General features: G+C 40.7%; 1 protein-coding gene across 1 annotated transcript; it reads left to right on the forward strand.

The window, feature by feature from the left end:
• The first annotated feature begins 618 nt into the window (after positions 1 to 618).
• On the forward strand, positions 619 to 8821 carry LOC124019445 (zinc finger protein 135-like). The gene is made up of 3 exons (XM_046334790.1): positions 619 to 679; positions 3496 to 3673; positions 7520 to 8821. Exons 1-3 carry the CDS (start codon positions 677 to 679, stop codon positions 8416 to 8418), a joined length of 1080 nt encoding a protein of 359 aa, XP_046190746.1. The 5' UTR covers positions 619 to 676; the 3' UTR covers positions 8419 to 8821.
• The last annotated feature ends 9040 nt before the right edge of the window (positions 8822 to 17861 follow it).

The raw sequence follows: 17861 nt of genomic DNA on the forward strand, positions 1-17861 counted from the left end.
ATTAAAAAGGAGGAAGATGCCGTAACATTGAAAGAAGAGGAAGAACCTTTTGGAGTAAAAGAGGAAGAGGAGGCTATCTCAATTAAAGAGGAGGAGGAGGACGTTTTGGGAGTGAAAGAGGAGGAGACTGAAGATCAGATTAACCCCAGTGAGTATTGTCTTAAAAACAGGGGCACAAACTATGCAGTTGTTGAAATAATGTGGTGTTTCAAAGGGGCATTCTACTGAAGTTCTACACTCGGAATTGTTTAAGGGCCAATCTGCCATTGGTACAAATTTTTAGGACTTTAAATGATTTTGATTGAATTCCCACGTGGTCTATATTAAAGTGCACTTGATCTAATATAACAGGCTTTTAAAATGTAATTTCTACTTAAAATATCACAGGGACGTAAAAGGAACCCATTTTGTGGAACGAAACTTTTACATGGAATCAATCACAAACATTATTTTAAAAAAAAAGCATAATTAACGTGGTCAATTTAGGTCCTTTTTTAGACATATTAATACCTAATGTAAGACCCTGTGATTGTAATAGAAGATCATACGTTTACCATCTGTTTGATGTTCTCATTCACACAGGAGAGAGACACGACTATCGTGGATCCTCTGGGAGCCTCAACAACATCCTGATGCTGACGAGGCAGAGAAGAGTCTCTACAGATCAGAACACCAGATGGTGCAGCTTGGCATGAGAAGGAAAACAACGTGGCTGTTGTTGAAAGTGAACTGTGTTCACGTGTGATCAACGGTGTATTCATGTGCCGATTGTTGTTGACAAAGTTTCTTAAACGGAACAAAACGGGGTTACAATATACCTGAATTTGTCCAATGGAAACTCTTGTTTGCAACTGCTGGATTAATGATTACCCACTATATCAGCTAGAAGCAGGCAAGAGTATGCAAGGTGGTATTGAATGTGTCACTGTCACTGACCTGTGTGCACCTACGTTGTAAACTTCATTCATAGGCTAGGTTGTAGCAACCTCATGATGGGGGTATATGGAACATTTGAGAATCATGTAGTAGCCTAAACCTATCGCTGTTACATTGAACAGGGTGAATCGAATATGAATGACAGTTGAATGACAGTCATCCAACATGCTGTAGTAGAAATAAGGCCATGCTCATGAAAAACAAAATGGTCCTCCCTCATCTGAAACGGCACTGACCGCCACAGTTTGGGTGGTGGACCATTCTTTCTACACTTGGGAAACTGTTGAGCTGAAAACACCAGCAGTGTTGCAGTTCTTGACACAAACCGGTGCGCTTGGCACCTACTACCATACCCCGTTCAAAGGCACTTAAATATTTTGTCTTCCCAATTCACCCCCTGAATGGCACACATGCACAATCTATGTCTCATTTGTCTCAAGGCTTAAAATTCCTTATTTAACCTGTCTCCCTTCCCCTTCATCTACACTGATTGAATTGGATTTAACTACTGACATCAATAAGGGATCGTAGCTTTAGCCTGAATTAATCTAGTCAGTCTAAGTCATGGAAGGAGCAGGTGTTCTTAAGGTTTTGTATACTCAGTGTATAGCACTACAGATAATCAAGTGCTATTTGGCTTTAAGGGAATAGTATGGTAACATCGAGATAAAAACGAATGTGAAAAATGAACAGAGAAAATGTGTATTAACACACTACCTATTAATAGATGTATTTGTTCATCATCCACATATTCATATTAAGATCTACGTCTGTGTACAGGAAATTCTTAAATCAAATATTATTAGTTCTAACACGTGAGTGAAAATATATCAGTTTATTGTTAAATTATTATGACTTTATTTCCAATACAAAAAGTGTAGTAACTATTGTTTCCAAAATGCGTTACCCACTCCAGCCAGCAGATGGCGATGAGCGTCTTTCAGGTGATGCTTCTTGAGTGACGTATAATGGACTGGACGGGACGCTTCTTCAGGAACAACAACACGGCTACTCTTTCAACCACCTCGGTAGCTTGCTAGCCAACATAAAACTGAAAGATTGATTATTTAGACCATGTTAATGTACATTATCTAATCTCAGTGTTTTAAACAAATTTCGGTTGACTTATCTAATGGTTAACTTTAACCTAATGTGCTTGTTCAATTTGCAAACGTGTTAAAGATTGATAGTGTCTAGGCTAGTCGCTAATGCTACCTAACTTGCTAACTAACATCCCTGACCATGAGCTCACTAAACTTCTCCTCCCTTTCGACCATGTTTGTGTACATTAGCTAATCTGTGTTTTAAACACATTTCTGTTGACGGATCAACTGGTCAACTTAATTTGCAAACGTGTTAAAGATTGATACTGAGGTTAGCACTAGGCTAGTCGCTAATGCTAACTAACTATCCCTGACCATGAGCTCACTAAACTACCCCTCCCCTGCTAAAGAAGAGGAGGTCTGCTGGACAGAGAAAGAAGCTCTGGGACTGAACATTGTCGTGGAAGAAGAAGAAGAAGAGGAGGGTGTTGCAGTGAAAAGAGAGGAAGAAGCTTTCAGAATTATAAAAGAAGAGGAGGATATTACAGTGAAAAGTAAGGAAGAATCTTTCAGAATGATAAAAGAAGAGGAGGATATTACAGTGAAAAGAGAGGAAGAATCTTTCAGAATGATAAAAGAAGAGGAGGATATTACAGTGAAAAGAGAGGAAGAATCTTTCAGAATGATAAAAGAAGAGGAGGATATTACAGTGAAAAGAGAGGAAGAATCTTTCAGAATGATAAAAGAAGAGGAGGATATTACAGTGAAAAGAGAGGAAGAAGCTTTTAGAGAGGAAGAGGATGCTGTCTCAAAGGTGAAGGAGGAAGATGTTTTGGGAGTGAAAGAAGAGGAGACAGAAGATCCGATTGACACCAGTGAGTATTGTCTTTAACAGGGGCACAAACTATGCAGTTGTTGAACTAATGTGGGGTTTTTAATGGGCATTCCTACTGTAGGAATTGTTAAATGGTCGATCTGCCATTGGTTCATATACTTTTGGGACTTTTCAATTAGATGTATTGAATTCTCCATGTGGTCGACATTAAAGTTCTCCTCATCTAGTATAACAGTCTTTTAAAATTCAATATTGGTGCATATGTTCTACTTAAAATATAAAAAAGGCACCCATTTTGTGGAACAACCCTTTTACATTTGCATCACAAATATTTTTTTAGGAAATCAAGATGAAAGTGGCCATTTTAGGCCCTTTTTATTAATGCCTCTTGTAAGACTCTGTGATCGCAATAGAAGATCATAGGTTTACCATCTGTTTGATGTTCTCATTCACACAGGAGAGAGACATGACTATTATGGATCCTCTGCGGAGCCTCAACAACATCCTGATGCTGACGAGGCAGAGAAGAGTCTCTCCAGATCAGAACACCAGATGGTACAGCTTGGTCTGGTCTAGCATACAGCTTGCTCTCTCTGGGTCTGGGATGGGTTTCTGTAAAGCACTTCATGACATCAGCATCCATAATGATATGTGTCTGTGTCGCCTCTTTATGGTTACCAGGACAATGCTAGCACTTCCTCCCTCCCGGAGTCCCCGTGTCGTACCTCTCCCGGTAGCACCTTACTGCTGGGTATGAAGAGGTTGTCTGTGCTGCTGGCGGACTGCAGGAAAACAACAGGGCTGAGTGGAACAGTGAGAGGTGGAGAAGAGAAGAAAGGATCAGATTTGACACATCAAAGTAAGTGCTGTAGTTTAGTTTGAGCAAATAAAATAGATCTGCCCACTGGTATCTGTTACCAGGACAACCAGCAGAGTTCTGTTAGTTGACAGGAAGATAGACTGGTGGATATGGATGTTATGAATATCGTAACACTGAAAAAGGATTCTGCCAATGAAAAGAGAGAAACCAAAAGACCATATAAAACCTTGATGAACGTTAGCTTTAGAGAGAAAGTTTCAAGATGATCTGATGTAAGGTTCATGTTTTACAAAACCTTTTCCTAAAAACATTATGGATTTTACATTGCCTGTCCCAGTCAACCACCCTCCTATATCTTTACAAGACTCTACGCAGAAGACACAATACTTCTGGCCCTTATTTGGACACTGTGTTAACTAACCTCCAGACGAACTTCAATGCCATTCATTTATCCTTCCGTGGCCTCCGACTGCTCTTAAATACAAGTAAAACTAAATGCATGCTCTTCAACCGATTGCTGCCTGCACCTGCCCGCCCGTCCAGCATCACTACTCTGGACGGTTCTGACTTAGAATATGTGGACAACTATAAATACCTAGGTGTCTGGTTAGACTGTAAACTCTCCTTCCAGACTAACATCAAACATCTCCAATCCAAAATTAAATCTAGAATTGGCTTCCTATTTCGCAACAAAGAATCCTTCCCCCATGCTGCCAAACATACCCTCCTCGTAAAACTGACCATCCTACCGATCCTCGACTTGCGATGTCATCTACAAAAGAGCCTCCAACACTCAACAAACTGGATGCAGTCTATCACATTGCCATCCGTTTTGTCACCAAAGCCATATACTGCCCACCACTGCGACCTGTACGCTCTCGTTGGTTTGCCCTCGCTTCATACTCGTCGCCAAACCCACTGGCTCCAGGTCATCTACAAGTCTCTGCTAGGTAAAGCCCAACCGTATCTCAGCTCGCTGGTCACCATAGCAGCACCCACCCATAGCAGGCACTCCAGCAGTTATATCTCACTGGTCACCCCCAAAGCCAATTCCTCCTTTGGCCGCCTCTCCTTCCAGTTCTCTGCTGCCAATGACTGGAACGAACTAGAAATATCACTGAAACTGGAGACGCTTATCTCCCTCACTAGCTTTAAGCACCAGCTTTCAGATCAGCTCACAGATCATTGCACCTGTACATAGCCCGTCTACTACCTCATCCCCATACTGTATTTATTTATTTATCTTACTCCTTTGCACCACAGTATTTCTACTTTGCACATACATCTACCATTCCAGTGTTTAATTGCTATACTGTATTTACTTCGCCAGCATGGCCTATTTATTGCCTTACCTCCCTTATCTCACCTCATTTGCACACATTGTACATAGACTTGTTTTTCTACTGTATTATTGACTGTATGTTTGTTTACTCCATGTGTAACTCTGTTGTTGTATGTGTCAAACTGCTTTTCTTTATCTTGGCCAGGTCGCAGTTGTAAATTAGAACTTGTACTCAACTTGCCTACCTGGTGAAATAAAATTTAAAAAATCTAAAAAATAAAATCTGATCTACAGAACTTGTTAAAAATGGCAAATATATATATTTAAAACAAGCTCTGTAAGATTTTTCTAAAAGCCATGAATTATGATTAAATGAAAAGCATTTCTATCTATATATAATAGCTACAGTACACTATATCTAGATTCTTCAAATATTATAGAATCTTAAAGGAGGGCTGTAAAGGGAGGACTGTAGCATCTAATGATGAAACGTCTACTGATGAAACATGATGGAGTCTTAAAAGAGGACTGTAGCATCTAATGATGAAACATTATGGAGTCTTAAAGGAGGACTGTAGCATCTAATGATGAAACATTATGGAGTCTTAAAGGAGGACTGTACCATCTAATGATGAAACATACTACTTGCCGTCGTGGGGATTCGAACCGGAGACCTTTCGGTTACTGGCCCAACATTCTTAACCGTTAGTCTACAAATGTTCCAACTTCAATTCGTTATTTCTCAATGATGCTTTAAAGGAGAAGTTTCCAGAATCTAGAATATCAATTTTAACATAATCACTAGTTAACTACACATAGTTGTACTGCGTTGCATATAATAAATGTGGTGCCTGGTAATTTATTATAGAATCACAGCCTACTTCGCCAAACAGGTGATGATTTAACAAAAGCGCATACGCTTTTGGGCCGCCTGGCTCATTGCGAACTGTGTGAAGACCATTTCTTTGTCTGACTGAGTGATTTGGCTGGCAATACTATAGTGCCTATAAGAACATCCAATAATCAAAAGTATATGAAATACAAACAGTTTAGAGAGAAATAATATCATAATTCATATAATAACTACAACCTAAAACTTCTTAACTGGGAATATTGAAGACTCATGTTAAAAGGAACCACCAGCTTTCATATGTTCTCATGTTGTTTACATACTCATCTCATATGTATATACTGTACTCGATACCATCTACTGTATGCCGCTCTGTACCATCACTCATTCATATATCTTTATGTACATATTCTTTATCCCCTTACACTTGTGTGTATAAGACAGTAGTTTTGGAATTGTTAGTTAGATTACTTGTTGGTTATTACTGCATTGTCGGAACTAGAAGCACAAGCATTTCGCTACACTCGCATTAACATCTGCTAACCATGTGTATGTGACAAATAAAATTTGATTTGATTTGATGTTCTGAGCAAGGAACTTAAACTTTAGCTTTTTTACATGGCACATATTGCACTTTTACTTTCTTCTCCAACACTTTGTTTTTGCATTATTTAAACCAAATTGAACATGTTTCATTATTTATTTGAGACTAAATGGATTTTTATAAATGTATTATATTAAGTGAAAATAAGTGTTCATTCAGTATTGTTGTAATTGTTACAAATCTGCGTTGAAAAATCCAAATCGGTCGACCTCTACTTTACATGTTGCGTTTATATTTTTGTTCAGTAGAATTACTATCAGATGTGCTATATATAGTTACTAACAGATGTACTATATATAGTTACTATCAGTTTTAGGAACATATGATGATGTCATAGTGAATTCATGTGACTGACCAAGCCCTTTCAGACTTTATAATATGGCTATATATATATATAGATGTACTATATATAGTTACTAACAGTTTTAGGACATTTCCCAAAAATATTTCACCTTATTTTTTTACTTTACCCAAAATGTTGTGACTTCAGTGACAGTCAAAGTGTTGAAAATGTGTTAACGTCTAAATGAATTGGGCCATTTAAATAGCGTGTCGAAACCCTTCCACGTAAATACATGTTTTGGATTTTCACATAAAATGACTTCTTTACTTATTTTAGGTTCAAGGAAGTGTGTAGGTCGCATTCTGTTCATACAACTATGAATGTTATATATTTTATATATATTTATTTATTTTATATTTATTATACAACTATGAAGGTTATTTATTCAGAACCACCTGCTCGATTGGAATCCAGTGATGTCTGTGTCTTCAGTGTCACAGAACTGTAGAACATAGAATCCAATTATGTCTTGAGTGATCTAGAACTGTCTAGTTCTTTGTGTTCTGACTTCTAAAACAGAAAGAATAATAAGTAATGTAAACATATTATCAGTGTCCTAGAACTGTTTAGTTTTTTTTGTGTTCTGACTTGTAAAAACAGTATTTATAAAATAAGTAATGTAAACATATTATCAGTAATTACCAGGAAGCTCTACAACATAATTTGTTTTAACATCACAACAAGATTGTTAATACTGGCTATAGGTTATTGAGGGATCTGATTAGGATTTTCCCTCATTGCAAGGCTATTTTATCATGTGGAGGTTTCATTCAGGTCTATTTAAATAAACAATCTGTTTTTGGCAGGAGAGAGACCAGACTCGGAGGAACCAGAGCCAGGTATGTCCAAACCAGCAAGACGACACCAGTGCTCCCAGTGTGGAAAGAGTTTTAACCAGAAAGGACACCTGAACCAACATGAGAAAATACACACAGGGGAGAAGCCTTACCACTGCTCCCAGTGTGGAACGGGTTGTAACGGGTTAAGGGACCTGAAACAACATGAGAGGATACACACAGGGGAGAAACCTTACCTCTGCTCCCAGTGTGGAAATACTTTTACCCTGTTATGTAACCTGAAAACACACGAGAGAATACACACAGGGGAGAAGCCTTACCACTGCTCTCAGTGTGGAAAGAGTTTTAACCAGAAAGGACACCTGAAGCAACATGGGAGAATACACACATGGGAGAAGCCTTACCACTGTTCCCAGTTTGGAACCGGTTGTAACCAGTTAAGGGACCTGAAAGGACCTGAGAGATTACACAAAGGTGAGAAGCCTTACCATTGCTCCCGGTGTGGAAAGAGTTTTACAACGATAGGGACACTGAAAATTCACGAGAGAATACATACAGGAGAAAAGCTGTACCACTGCTCCCAGTGTGGAAAGAGTTTTACAACATTATGGAGCCTGAAAATACACGAGAGAATGCATACAGGAGAAAAGCCGTACCACTGCTCCAAGTGTGGAAAGCGTTTTGCCCACTTAAGTAATCAGAAAAAACACGAGGGAATACACACAGGGGAGAAGCCTTACCGCTGCTCCCAGTGTGGAAAGAGATTTAGCGAGTTAGGAAGCCTGATGTCTCATGAGCGAATACACACAGGGGAGAAGCCTTACAAATGCTCAGACTGTGGGAAGACATATTACTCATCACGGTCACTTAAAAGACATGTGAGAGTCCACACAGGGGAGAAAACATGAATTGAATATGGAGTATGTCAGTTTAAATAAAGAGTAGATCAGATTCCTTGTGTTTAAATGGTCAGATAATCAAGTGATATTTGGATGTGATGCATTTGCTCCATTGTTTACATTTGCATTGTGGCCCACTGATGATTTAATTAACTGAAATGTATCACTGACTCTGTAATGTAAATTGTTAATTGTATGTGTCCACATATCTGAGTATGTGACTAACCTTGTGAAACTCCTATTATAATCTCCTGTTCCTGGGAGTATCGTCCTGCGTTGCAAACCAGCTGCACCTTGTCACGCCTTGGTCATTGTATTTTGTGTTTTTGTTATATGTTTGGGTAGGCCAGGGTGTGACATGGGTTTATATGTTGTTTTTCGTATTGGGGTTTGTAGTGGGATCGCGGCTGATTAGGGGTGTTGTGTAGGCTTGACTGCCTGAGGCGATTCTCAATCAGAGTCAGGTGATTCTCGTTGTCTCTGATTGGGAACCGTATTTAGGTAGCCTGAGTTTTGCTTTGTATTTTGTGGGTGATTGTTCCTGTCTCTGTGTTGTTTCACCAGATAGGCTGTAATTAGATTTCACGTTCCGTTTGTTGTTTTTGTATTGAGTTATTTCATGTATCGTTCCGTTTTCATTCATTAAAGATCATGAGTAACAAACACGCTGCATTTCGGTCCGACTCTCTTTCGACAAACGAAGAACGCCGTTACACACCTGTGTCCTTGTATGAATAAAGTCCCTCCCAGGAACAGGAAACTATAAAGATATGTGCTAATCACCCAATGCTTCAGGAACTCAGACTGTCTACACTGCGCCGTGTAACTCTGTTATTCTCTCTGAGCTCAGAAATAAAGAATCTTGGTTTGACTTGGACTCCAGCAGATCCTTATTTTATAATATCCACCACAACTCTCCCACAGATTGCTGTTTATCATTGTCTCAATGAAGAGTTCTTTGTTTTATTTTTCTGGGGTCATTTACAAGCCTCCCACTGGTTGAATTAACTTTGTTTCCACGTCATTTCAACAAAACAAATCCATGTAATGGTGTTTGATGTATGTGATTTAAACTTTGAAAAGTGTTTGTCAGAACCAACCTTCTGGACATGTGTAATATTTAAGAAATCGGGGACTCGCTGATCTCTCTCTCTCTCTCCGGCCTCTAGGTCGTCTGTCTCTCTCTCTCTCTCTCTCTCTCTCTCCGGCCTCTAGGTCGTCTGTCTGTCTCTCTCTCTCTCTCTCTCTCTCTCTCTCTCTCTCTCTCTCTCTCTCTCTCTCTCTCTCTCTCTCTCTCTCTCTCTCTCCCTGATTCACCAAAGGTTCTTGTTCTCTACAGTTTAACATAAACAGTATTTCCCTCCCCTCTAAAAACATACTTTTGGATTAAAAACGTGTCATTAAAAAAGATGCCTAAAGTAGCCAGTGTATCTTGTCATGTTATATACATCATAACCCAGGGTGGTCAAATTGTTGTTAGAATGTTATATACATCATAACCCAGGGGTGGTCAAATTGTTGTTAGAATGTTATATACATCATAACCCAGGGGTGGTCAAATTGTTGATCAAATGTTTCATATAAAATCTTGTGAACAGGCAGTGGCTCGGGTGGTTGATGTCCTTGATGATCTTTATGGCCTTCCTGTGACATCGGGTGGTGTAGGTGTCCTGGAGGGCAGGTAGTTTGCCCCGGTGATGCGTTGTGCAGACCTCACTACCCTCTGGAGAGCCTTACGGTTGAGGGCGGAGCAGTTGCCGTACCAGGCGGTGATACAGCCCGCCAGGATGCTCTCGATTGTGCATCTGTAGAAGTTTGTGAGTGCTTTTGGTGACAAGCCGAATTTCTTCAGCCTCCTGAGGTTGAAGAGGCGCTGCTGCGCCTTCTTCACGACGCTGTCAGTGTGAGTGGACCAATTCAGTTTGTCTGTGATGTGTATGCCGAGGAACTTAAAACTTGCTACCCTCTCCACTACTGTTCCATCGATGTGGATAGGGGGGTGTTCCCTCTGCTGTTTCCTGAAGTCCACAATCATCTCCTTAGTTTTGTTGACGTTGAGTGTGAGGTTATTTTCCTGACACCACACTCCGAGGGCCCTCACCTCCTCCCTGTAGGCCGTCTCGTCGTTGTTGGTAATCAAGCCTACCACTGTTGTGTCGTCCGCAAACTTGATGATTGAGTTGGAGGCGTGCATGGCCACGCAGTCGTGGGTGAACAGGGAGTACAGGAGAGGGCTCAGAACGCACCCTTGTGGGGCCCCGTGTTGAGGATCAGCGGGGAGGAGATGTTGTTGCCTACCCTCACCACCTGGGGGCGGCCCGTCAGGAAGTCCAGTACCCAGTTGCACAGGGCGGGGTCGAGACCCAGGGTCTCGAGCTTGATGACGAGCTTGGAGGGTACTATGTTGTTGAATGCCGAGCTGTAGTTGATGAACAGCATTCTCACATAGGTATTCCTCTTGTCCAGATGGGTTAGGGCAGTGTGCAGTGTGGTTGAGATTGCGTCGTCTGTGGACCTATTTGGGCGGTAAGCAAATTGGAGTGGGTCTAGGGTGTCAGGTAGGGTGGAGGTGATATGGTCCTTGACTAGTCTCTCAAAGCACTTCCTGATGACGGAAGTGAGTGCTACGGGGCGGTAGTCGTTTAGCTCAGTTACCTTAGCTTTCTTGGGAACGGGAACAATGATGGCCCTCTTGAAGCATGTGGGAACAGCAGACTGGTATAGGGATTGATTGAATATGTCCGTAAACACACCGGCCAGCTGGTCTGCGCATGCTCTGAGGGTGCGGCTGGGGATGCCATCTGGGCCTGCAGCCTTGCGAGGGTTAACACGTTTAAATGTCTTACTCACCTCGGCTGCAGTGAAGGAGAGACCGCATGTTTTCGTTGCAGGCCGTGTCAGTGGCACTGTATTGTCCTCAAAGCGGGCAAAAAAGTTATTTAGTCTGCCTGGGAGCAAACTATCCTGGTCCGTGACTGGGCTGGGTTTCTTCTTGTCGTCCGTGATTGACTTTTAGCAGATGTTATTGGTCACATACACATGGTTAGCAGATGTTATTGGTCACATCCACATGGTTTGCAGATGTTATTGGTCACATACACATGGTTAGCAGATGTTATTGGTCACATGGTTAGCAGATGTTATTGGTCACATACACATGGTTAGCAGATGTTATTGGTCACATACACATGGTTAGCAGATGTTATTGGTCACGTACACATGGTTAGCAGATGTTATTGGTCACATACACATGGTTAGCAGATGTTATTGGTCACGTACACATGGTTAGCAGATGTTATTGGTCACATACACATGGTTAGCAGATGTTATTGGTCACGTACACATGGTTAGCAGATGTTATTGGTCACATACACATGGTTAGCAGATGTTATTGGTCACGTACACATGGTTAGCAGATGTTATTGGTCACATACACATGGTTAGCAGATGTTATTGTTCACATACACATGGTTAGCAGATGTTATTGGTCACATACACATGGTTGGCAGATGTTATTGGTCACATACACATGGTTAGCAGATGTTATTGGTCACATACACATGGTTGGCAGATGTTATTGGTCACATACACATGGTTAGCAGATGTTATTGGTCACATACACATGGTTAGCAGATGTTATTGGTCACATACACATGGTTATCAGATGTTATTGGTCACATACACATGGTTATCAAATGTTATTGGTCACATACACATGGTTAGCAGATGTTATTGGTCACATACACATGGTTAGCAGATGTTATTGGTCACATACACATGGTTAGCAGATGTTATTGGTCACATACACATGGTTAGCAGATGTTATTGGTCACATACACATGGTTAGCAGATATTATTGGCCACATACACATGGTTAGCAGATGTTATTGGTCACATACACGTGGTTAGCAGATGTTATTGGTCGCATACACATGGTTAGCAGATGGTATTGGTCACATACACATAGTTAGCAGATGTTAATGCGAGTGTTGCGAAATGCTTGTGTTTCTAGTTCCGACAATGCAGCAATAACCATATCTGACCCAGTACTGCTTTCTTCTTTTTTAAATCCCATAGCCATTTGTGTGATGTGGATACTTTTGTTTCACGGTAGATTTGTTTAAGACTACCAAGAAAACTCTGGGCGTGCCACTGATTCAGCCCCCTGCAGTAAAAGGTTATTAATGGGGGTAAAATTACCTTTTTCTTGTTTTGTGTTCTATATCCTGCCAATCATGTATTCCTCGTGTTGTCACGTGTCTCTCTCTCTCCGGCCCCGTTACGCACACCTGCTCGTCATCAGACTCACCTGGACTCCATTACCTCCCTGATTACCTTCTCTCTCTCTCTCTCTCTCTCTCTCTCTCTCTCTCTCTCTCTCTCTCTCTCTCTCTCTCTCTCTCTCTCTCTCTCTCTCTCTCTCTCTCTCTCTCTCTCTCTCTCTCTCTCTCTCTCTCTCTCTCTCTCTCTCTCTATATATATATATATATATATATATATACATGATATATACATGATATCATTCTGCCAGGGAGACATAGACTACTTTGTAGTTAACATTTAATTGACAAGGTTTTTGGGAAAGCTTTTCCATCAACCAGAAGATAGTTGTCATTAGCATCATCGCTAACAGCTACACATAGTGGATCATTAGCATCATCTCTAACAGCTACACATAGTGGATCATTAGCATCATCGCTAACAGCTACACATAGTGGATCATTAGCATCATCGCTAACAGCTACACATAGTGGATCATTAGCATCATCACTAACAGCTACACATAGTGGATCATTAGCATCATCACTAACAGCTACACATAGTGGATCATTAGCATCATCGCTAAAAGCTACACATAGTGGATCATTAGCATCATCTCTAACAGCTCCACATAGTGGATCATTAGCATCATCGCTAACAGCTACACATAGTGGATCATTAGCATCATCACTATCAGCTACACATAGTGGATCATTAGCATCATCGCTAACAGCTACACATAGTGGATCATTAGCATCATCACTAACAGCTACACATAGTGGATCATTAGCATCATCGCTAACAGCTACTCATAGTGGATCATTAGCATCATCGCTAATAGCTACACATAGTGGATCATTAGCATCATCGCTAACAGCTACACATAGTGGATCATTAGCATCATCACTAACAGCTACACATAGTGGATCATTAGCATCATCACTAACAGCTACTCATAGTGGATCATTAGCATCATCGCTAACAGCTACACATAGTGGATCATTAGCATCATCGCTAACAGCTACACATAGTGGTAGACAAATGTACTCAGACAAGGGCATTTCTGGGCTGTTTCCTCTTCAGAAACTTGAAGGAAAATAATGACCGCTTTGCAGGCAGAGGGTTTAGAATAGTATCAATTTTGGTTAAGGGCTTGTCAGTGAGCATTTCACAGTAAGGTCTACACTTGTTGTATTCAGCATTTCACAGTAAGGTCTACACTTGTTGTATTCAGCATTTTACAGTAAGGTCTACACTTGTTGTATTGATGTGACAAATATAATTTGATTTGAACTAAATATGGAGTATGTCAGTTTCAATGTTACGGTCTTTGATTACCTTTTTCAAACTCAGGCTGTGTGTGTGTGTGTGTGTGTGTGTGTGTGTGTGTGTGTGTGTGTGTGTGTGTGTGTGTGTGTGTGTGTGTGTGTGTGTGTGTGTGTGTGTGTGTGTGTGTGTGTGTGTGTGTGTGTGTGTGTGTGTTTATCGCCATCATTCCTTGGTCTTTCCTTGTGGTCCTGGAGCTCAGTTGGTAGAGTATGGTGCTTGTAAAACCAGGGCAGTGGGTTTGATTCCTGGGACCACCCATATGTAAAGTGTTTGCACACGACTGCAAATCACTTCGGATAAAAGTGTCTGCTAAATGGCAGATATATCCACTGATTATACCAAACATTTGGAACACCTTCCTAATATGGAGTTGGACCCTCCCCTTTCTCCCCCAGAACAGCTTCAATTCGTCGAGGCATGGACTCTACAAGGTGTCGATAGCTTTCCACAGGAATGCTGGCCCATGTTGACTCCAATGCTTCCCACAATTGTGTCAAGTTGGCTGGATGTCCTTTGGGTGCAGTGGAGGCTCCTCAGAGGAGGAAGGGGAGAACTGTCGTCCTCAGTTATTTTACAAAAAATAAAAATTGTAAAACATTTCAAAAGTTATCCTTTTTAGATAAAACTATACTAAATATAATCACGTAACCAATTACTTGATTAAAACAGACTATTTTGCGTCCTCCTCTGGGTACATTGACTTCAATACAAAACCTAGGAGGTTTATGGTTCTCAAGGCTTCCATAGACTTACACAGTTATTATGACAACTTCCGGAGGACATCCTCCAACCTATCAGAGCTCTTGCAGCATGAACTGACATGTTGACTTACTTAGCTAGCAAATGCAGCTATCTAGTTTAGCCTACTGAAACACCCTGCTCAAACAGAGGGATGCTATGTTAGCTAGCTGGCTATGACTATCCAACACAACACTGGAACTCTTCCAAGTCAAGGTCAGCTTTTGGTTTTATAAATGTATTGCCACCGGGGCCCACCAAGGAAAGTGCTAAACTGCTTACTGACTGTACACTGTGACGTTACTGCATGATTGTAGCAGGTTTACTAACGAGTTAGATCTATTAGCTCTGTTGACTATGATGTTATTTTAGCTAATATGGTGACAACAATGTAAGCTGTGTGTTTCAGTTATGAAATGGTTTGGCTTGGAAAGGTTTTTTCTCCTGGTGACATACAGCTGATGTGTTGTGCATTGAAGTCCAGAAGCAAAGGGAGAAGGTGAGAGGAGGAGAGAAAGAATATAATGTGGCTGTAATGAAAGTGAACTGTGTTTACACGTGATCAGGGGTGTATTCATTCCCGCCGATTCTATTGACAAACGTTACTTAAACGAAACAAAACCGGAATGAACATACCTGAATTTGTCCAATAGAATCTCTTGTTTGAAACTGTTTGACTAATGGTTACACCCTATATTTCAGCAAGATGCAAGAAAGAGTGTGCAAGGCAGAATGGAAATGTTTCTCTCGACCTGTGTGCATATACAGTATATCACAAAAGTGAGTACACCCCTCACATTTTTGTAAATATTTGAGTATATCTTTTCATGTGACAACACTGAAGAAATGACACTTGGCTAAAATGTAAAGTAGTGAGTGTACAGCTTGTAAAACAGTGTAAATTTGCTGTCCCCTCAAAATAACTCAACACACAGCCATTAATGTCTAAACCGCTGGCAACAAAAGTGAGTACACCCCTAATATTTCACAAAATAAAAAAAAAAAACTTTTGTGATATACTGTATGTTTTAAACTTTCATTCATAGGCTAGGTTGTAGCTACCTCATGATGGGGATAGGGAACATCTGAGAATCACGGAGTAGTCTAAACCTATCGCTGTTACATTGAACTGGGTGAATGGAATATGAATGACAGTCATCCAACATGCTGTAGTCTGTACATCTGAGAATCACGGAGTAGTCTAAACCTATCGCTGTTACATTGAACTGGGTGAATGGAATATGAATGACAGTCATCCAACATGCTGTAGTCTGTACATCTGAGAATCACGGAGTAGTCTAAACCTATCGCTGTTACATTGAACTGGGTGAATGGAATATGAATGACAGTCATCCAACATGCTGTAGTCTGTACATCTGAGAATCACGGAGTAGTCTAAACCTATCGCTGTTACATTGAACTGGGTGAATGGAATATGAATGACAGTCATCCAACATGCTGTAGTCTGTACATCTGAGAATCACGGAGTAGTCTAAACCTATGCTGTTACATTGAACTGGGTGAATGGAATATGAATGACAGTCATCCAACATGCTTATCTGTACATCTGAGAATTAGTCTAAACCTATCGCTGTTACATTGAACTGGGTGAATGGAATATGAATGACAGTCATCCAACATGCTGTAGTAGAAATAAGGCGTTGCTCATGATAAACAAAATGGTCCTCCCTCATCTTAAACGGCACTGACCGCCACTGTTTTGGTGGTGGACCATTCTTGGTACACATGGGGAACTGTTGAGCTAAAAAACCCAGCAGTGTTGCAGTTCTTGACACAAACCGGAGCACCTGGCTCCTATTACCATACCCCGTTTATCCTCTGAATGGCACACATGCGCAATCCATGCCTCAATTGTCCCGAGGCGTAAAAATCCTTATTTAACCTGTCTCCTCCCCTTCATATACACTGATTGAATTGGATTTAACTACTGACATCAATAAGGGATCGTAGCTTTAGCCTGAATTAATCTAGTCAGTCTAAGTCATGGAAGGAGCAGGTGTTCTTAATGTTTTGTCTACCCAGTGTAAAGCACTACAGATAATCAAGTGCTATTTGCATGTGATGCATTTGTTCTGTTGTTTACAGGATGATTTGTATCGTATAGCGCGTGGCTTTAAGGGAAAAGTATGGTCACATCTAATAAAAACAAATGTGAAAAATGAACAGAGCAAATGTATATTAACACACTACCTATTAAGCGTCTACGTCTGTGTACAGGAACGTATTATTTGTAAGACGTAAGAGAAAATATATCAGCTTATTGTTAAATTATTATAACGTTCTTTCCAATACAAAAGTGTAGTAACTATTGTTTCCAAACTGCGTTACCCACTCCAGCCAGCAGATGGCGATGGGCGTCTTTCAGGTGATGCTTCATGCGTGACGTATATTGGACTGGACGGGACGCTTCTTCAGGGACAGGCGCCAACTCTTTCAACCACCTCGGTAGCTTGCTAGACAACATAAAACTGAACGATTCACGCTTTAGACCATGTTATTGTACATTAGCTAATCTCTGTGTTTTAAACACTTTTCTGGTGACGTTTCAACTGGTTAATTTTAACCTAATTTGCATTCATTTTGCAAACGTGTTGAATATAACGTCACTGAGGTTAGCACTAGGCTACTCGCTAATGCTAACTAGCTAGATAACATCCCTGACCATGAGCTCACTAAACTACTCCTCCCCTGGTAAATAAGAGGAGAAATAATCTTTCAGAATGAAAAAGGAGGAAGAGGAGGTTGTTATAGTGAAAGAAGAAGAGGATGTTATTGGGAAAGAAGAAGATGTTATAGTGAAAAAAGAGAAAGCACCTTTTAGAGAGGAAGAGGATGCTGTCTCAATAAAGGTGAAGAAGGAAGACGTCTTGGGAGTGAAAGAGGAGGAGACAGAATATCAGATTAACACCCGTGAGTACTGTCTTAAACAGGGACACAAACTATGCCGTTGTTGAACTAATGTGGGGTTTGAAAGGGGCATTCTGCTGAAGTTCTACACTTGAACATGTTCAGTACTGTAGGAATTGTTAAAGGGTCAATCTGCCATTGGTACATATATTTTTGGGTCTTTTAAATGAGATGTATTGAATTCTCCATGTGGTCTA

This window comes from Oncorhynchus gorbuscha, unplaced genomic scaffold, assembly GCF_021184085.1.
Source record: "Oncorhynchus gorbuscha isolate QuinsamMale2020 ecotype Even-year unplaced genomic scaffold, OgorEven_v1.0 Un_scaffold_969, whole genome shotgun sequence".
Classification (NCBI taxonomy): Eukaryota; Metazoa; Chordata; class Actinopteri; order Salmoniformes; family Salmonidae; genus Oncorhynchus; species Oncorhynchus gorbuscha.

Coding starts and splice junctions, on each gene's coding strand:
- LOC124019445 (XM_046334790.1), top strand. Junction 3,674..7,519: donor ATCAGATTTGACACATCAAA/GTAAGTGCTGTA, acceptor TGTTTTTGGCAG/GAGAGAGACCAGACTCGGAG.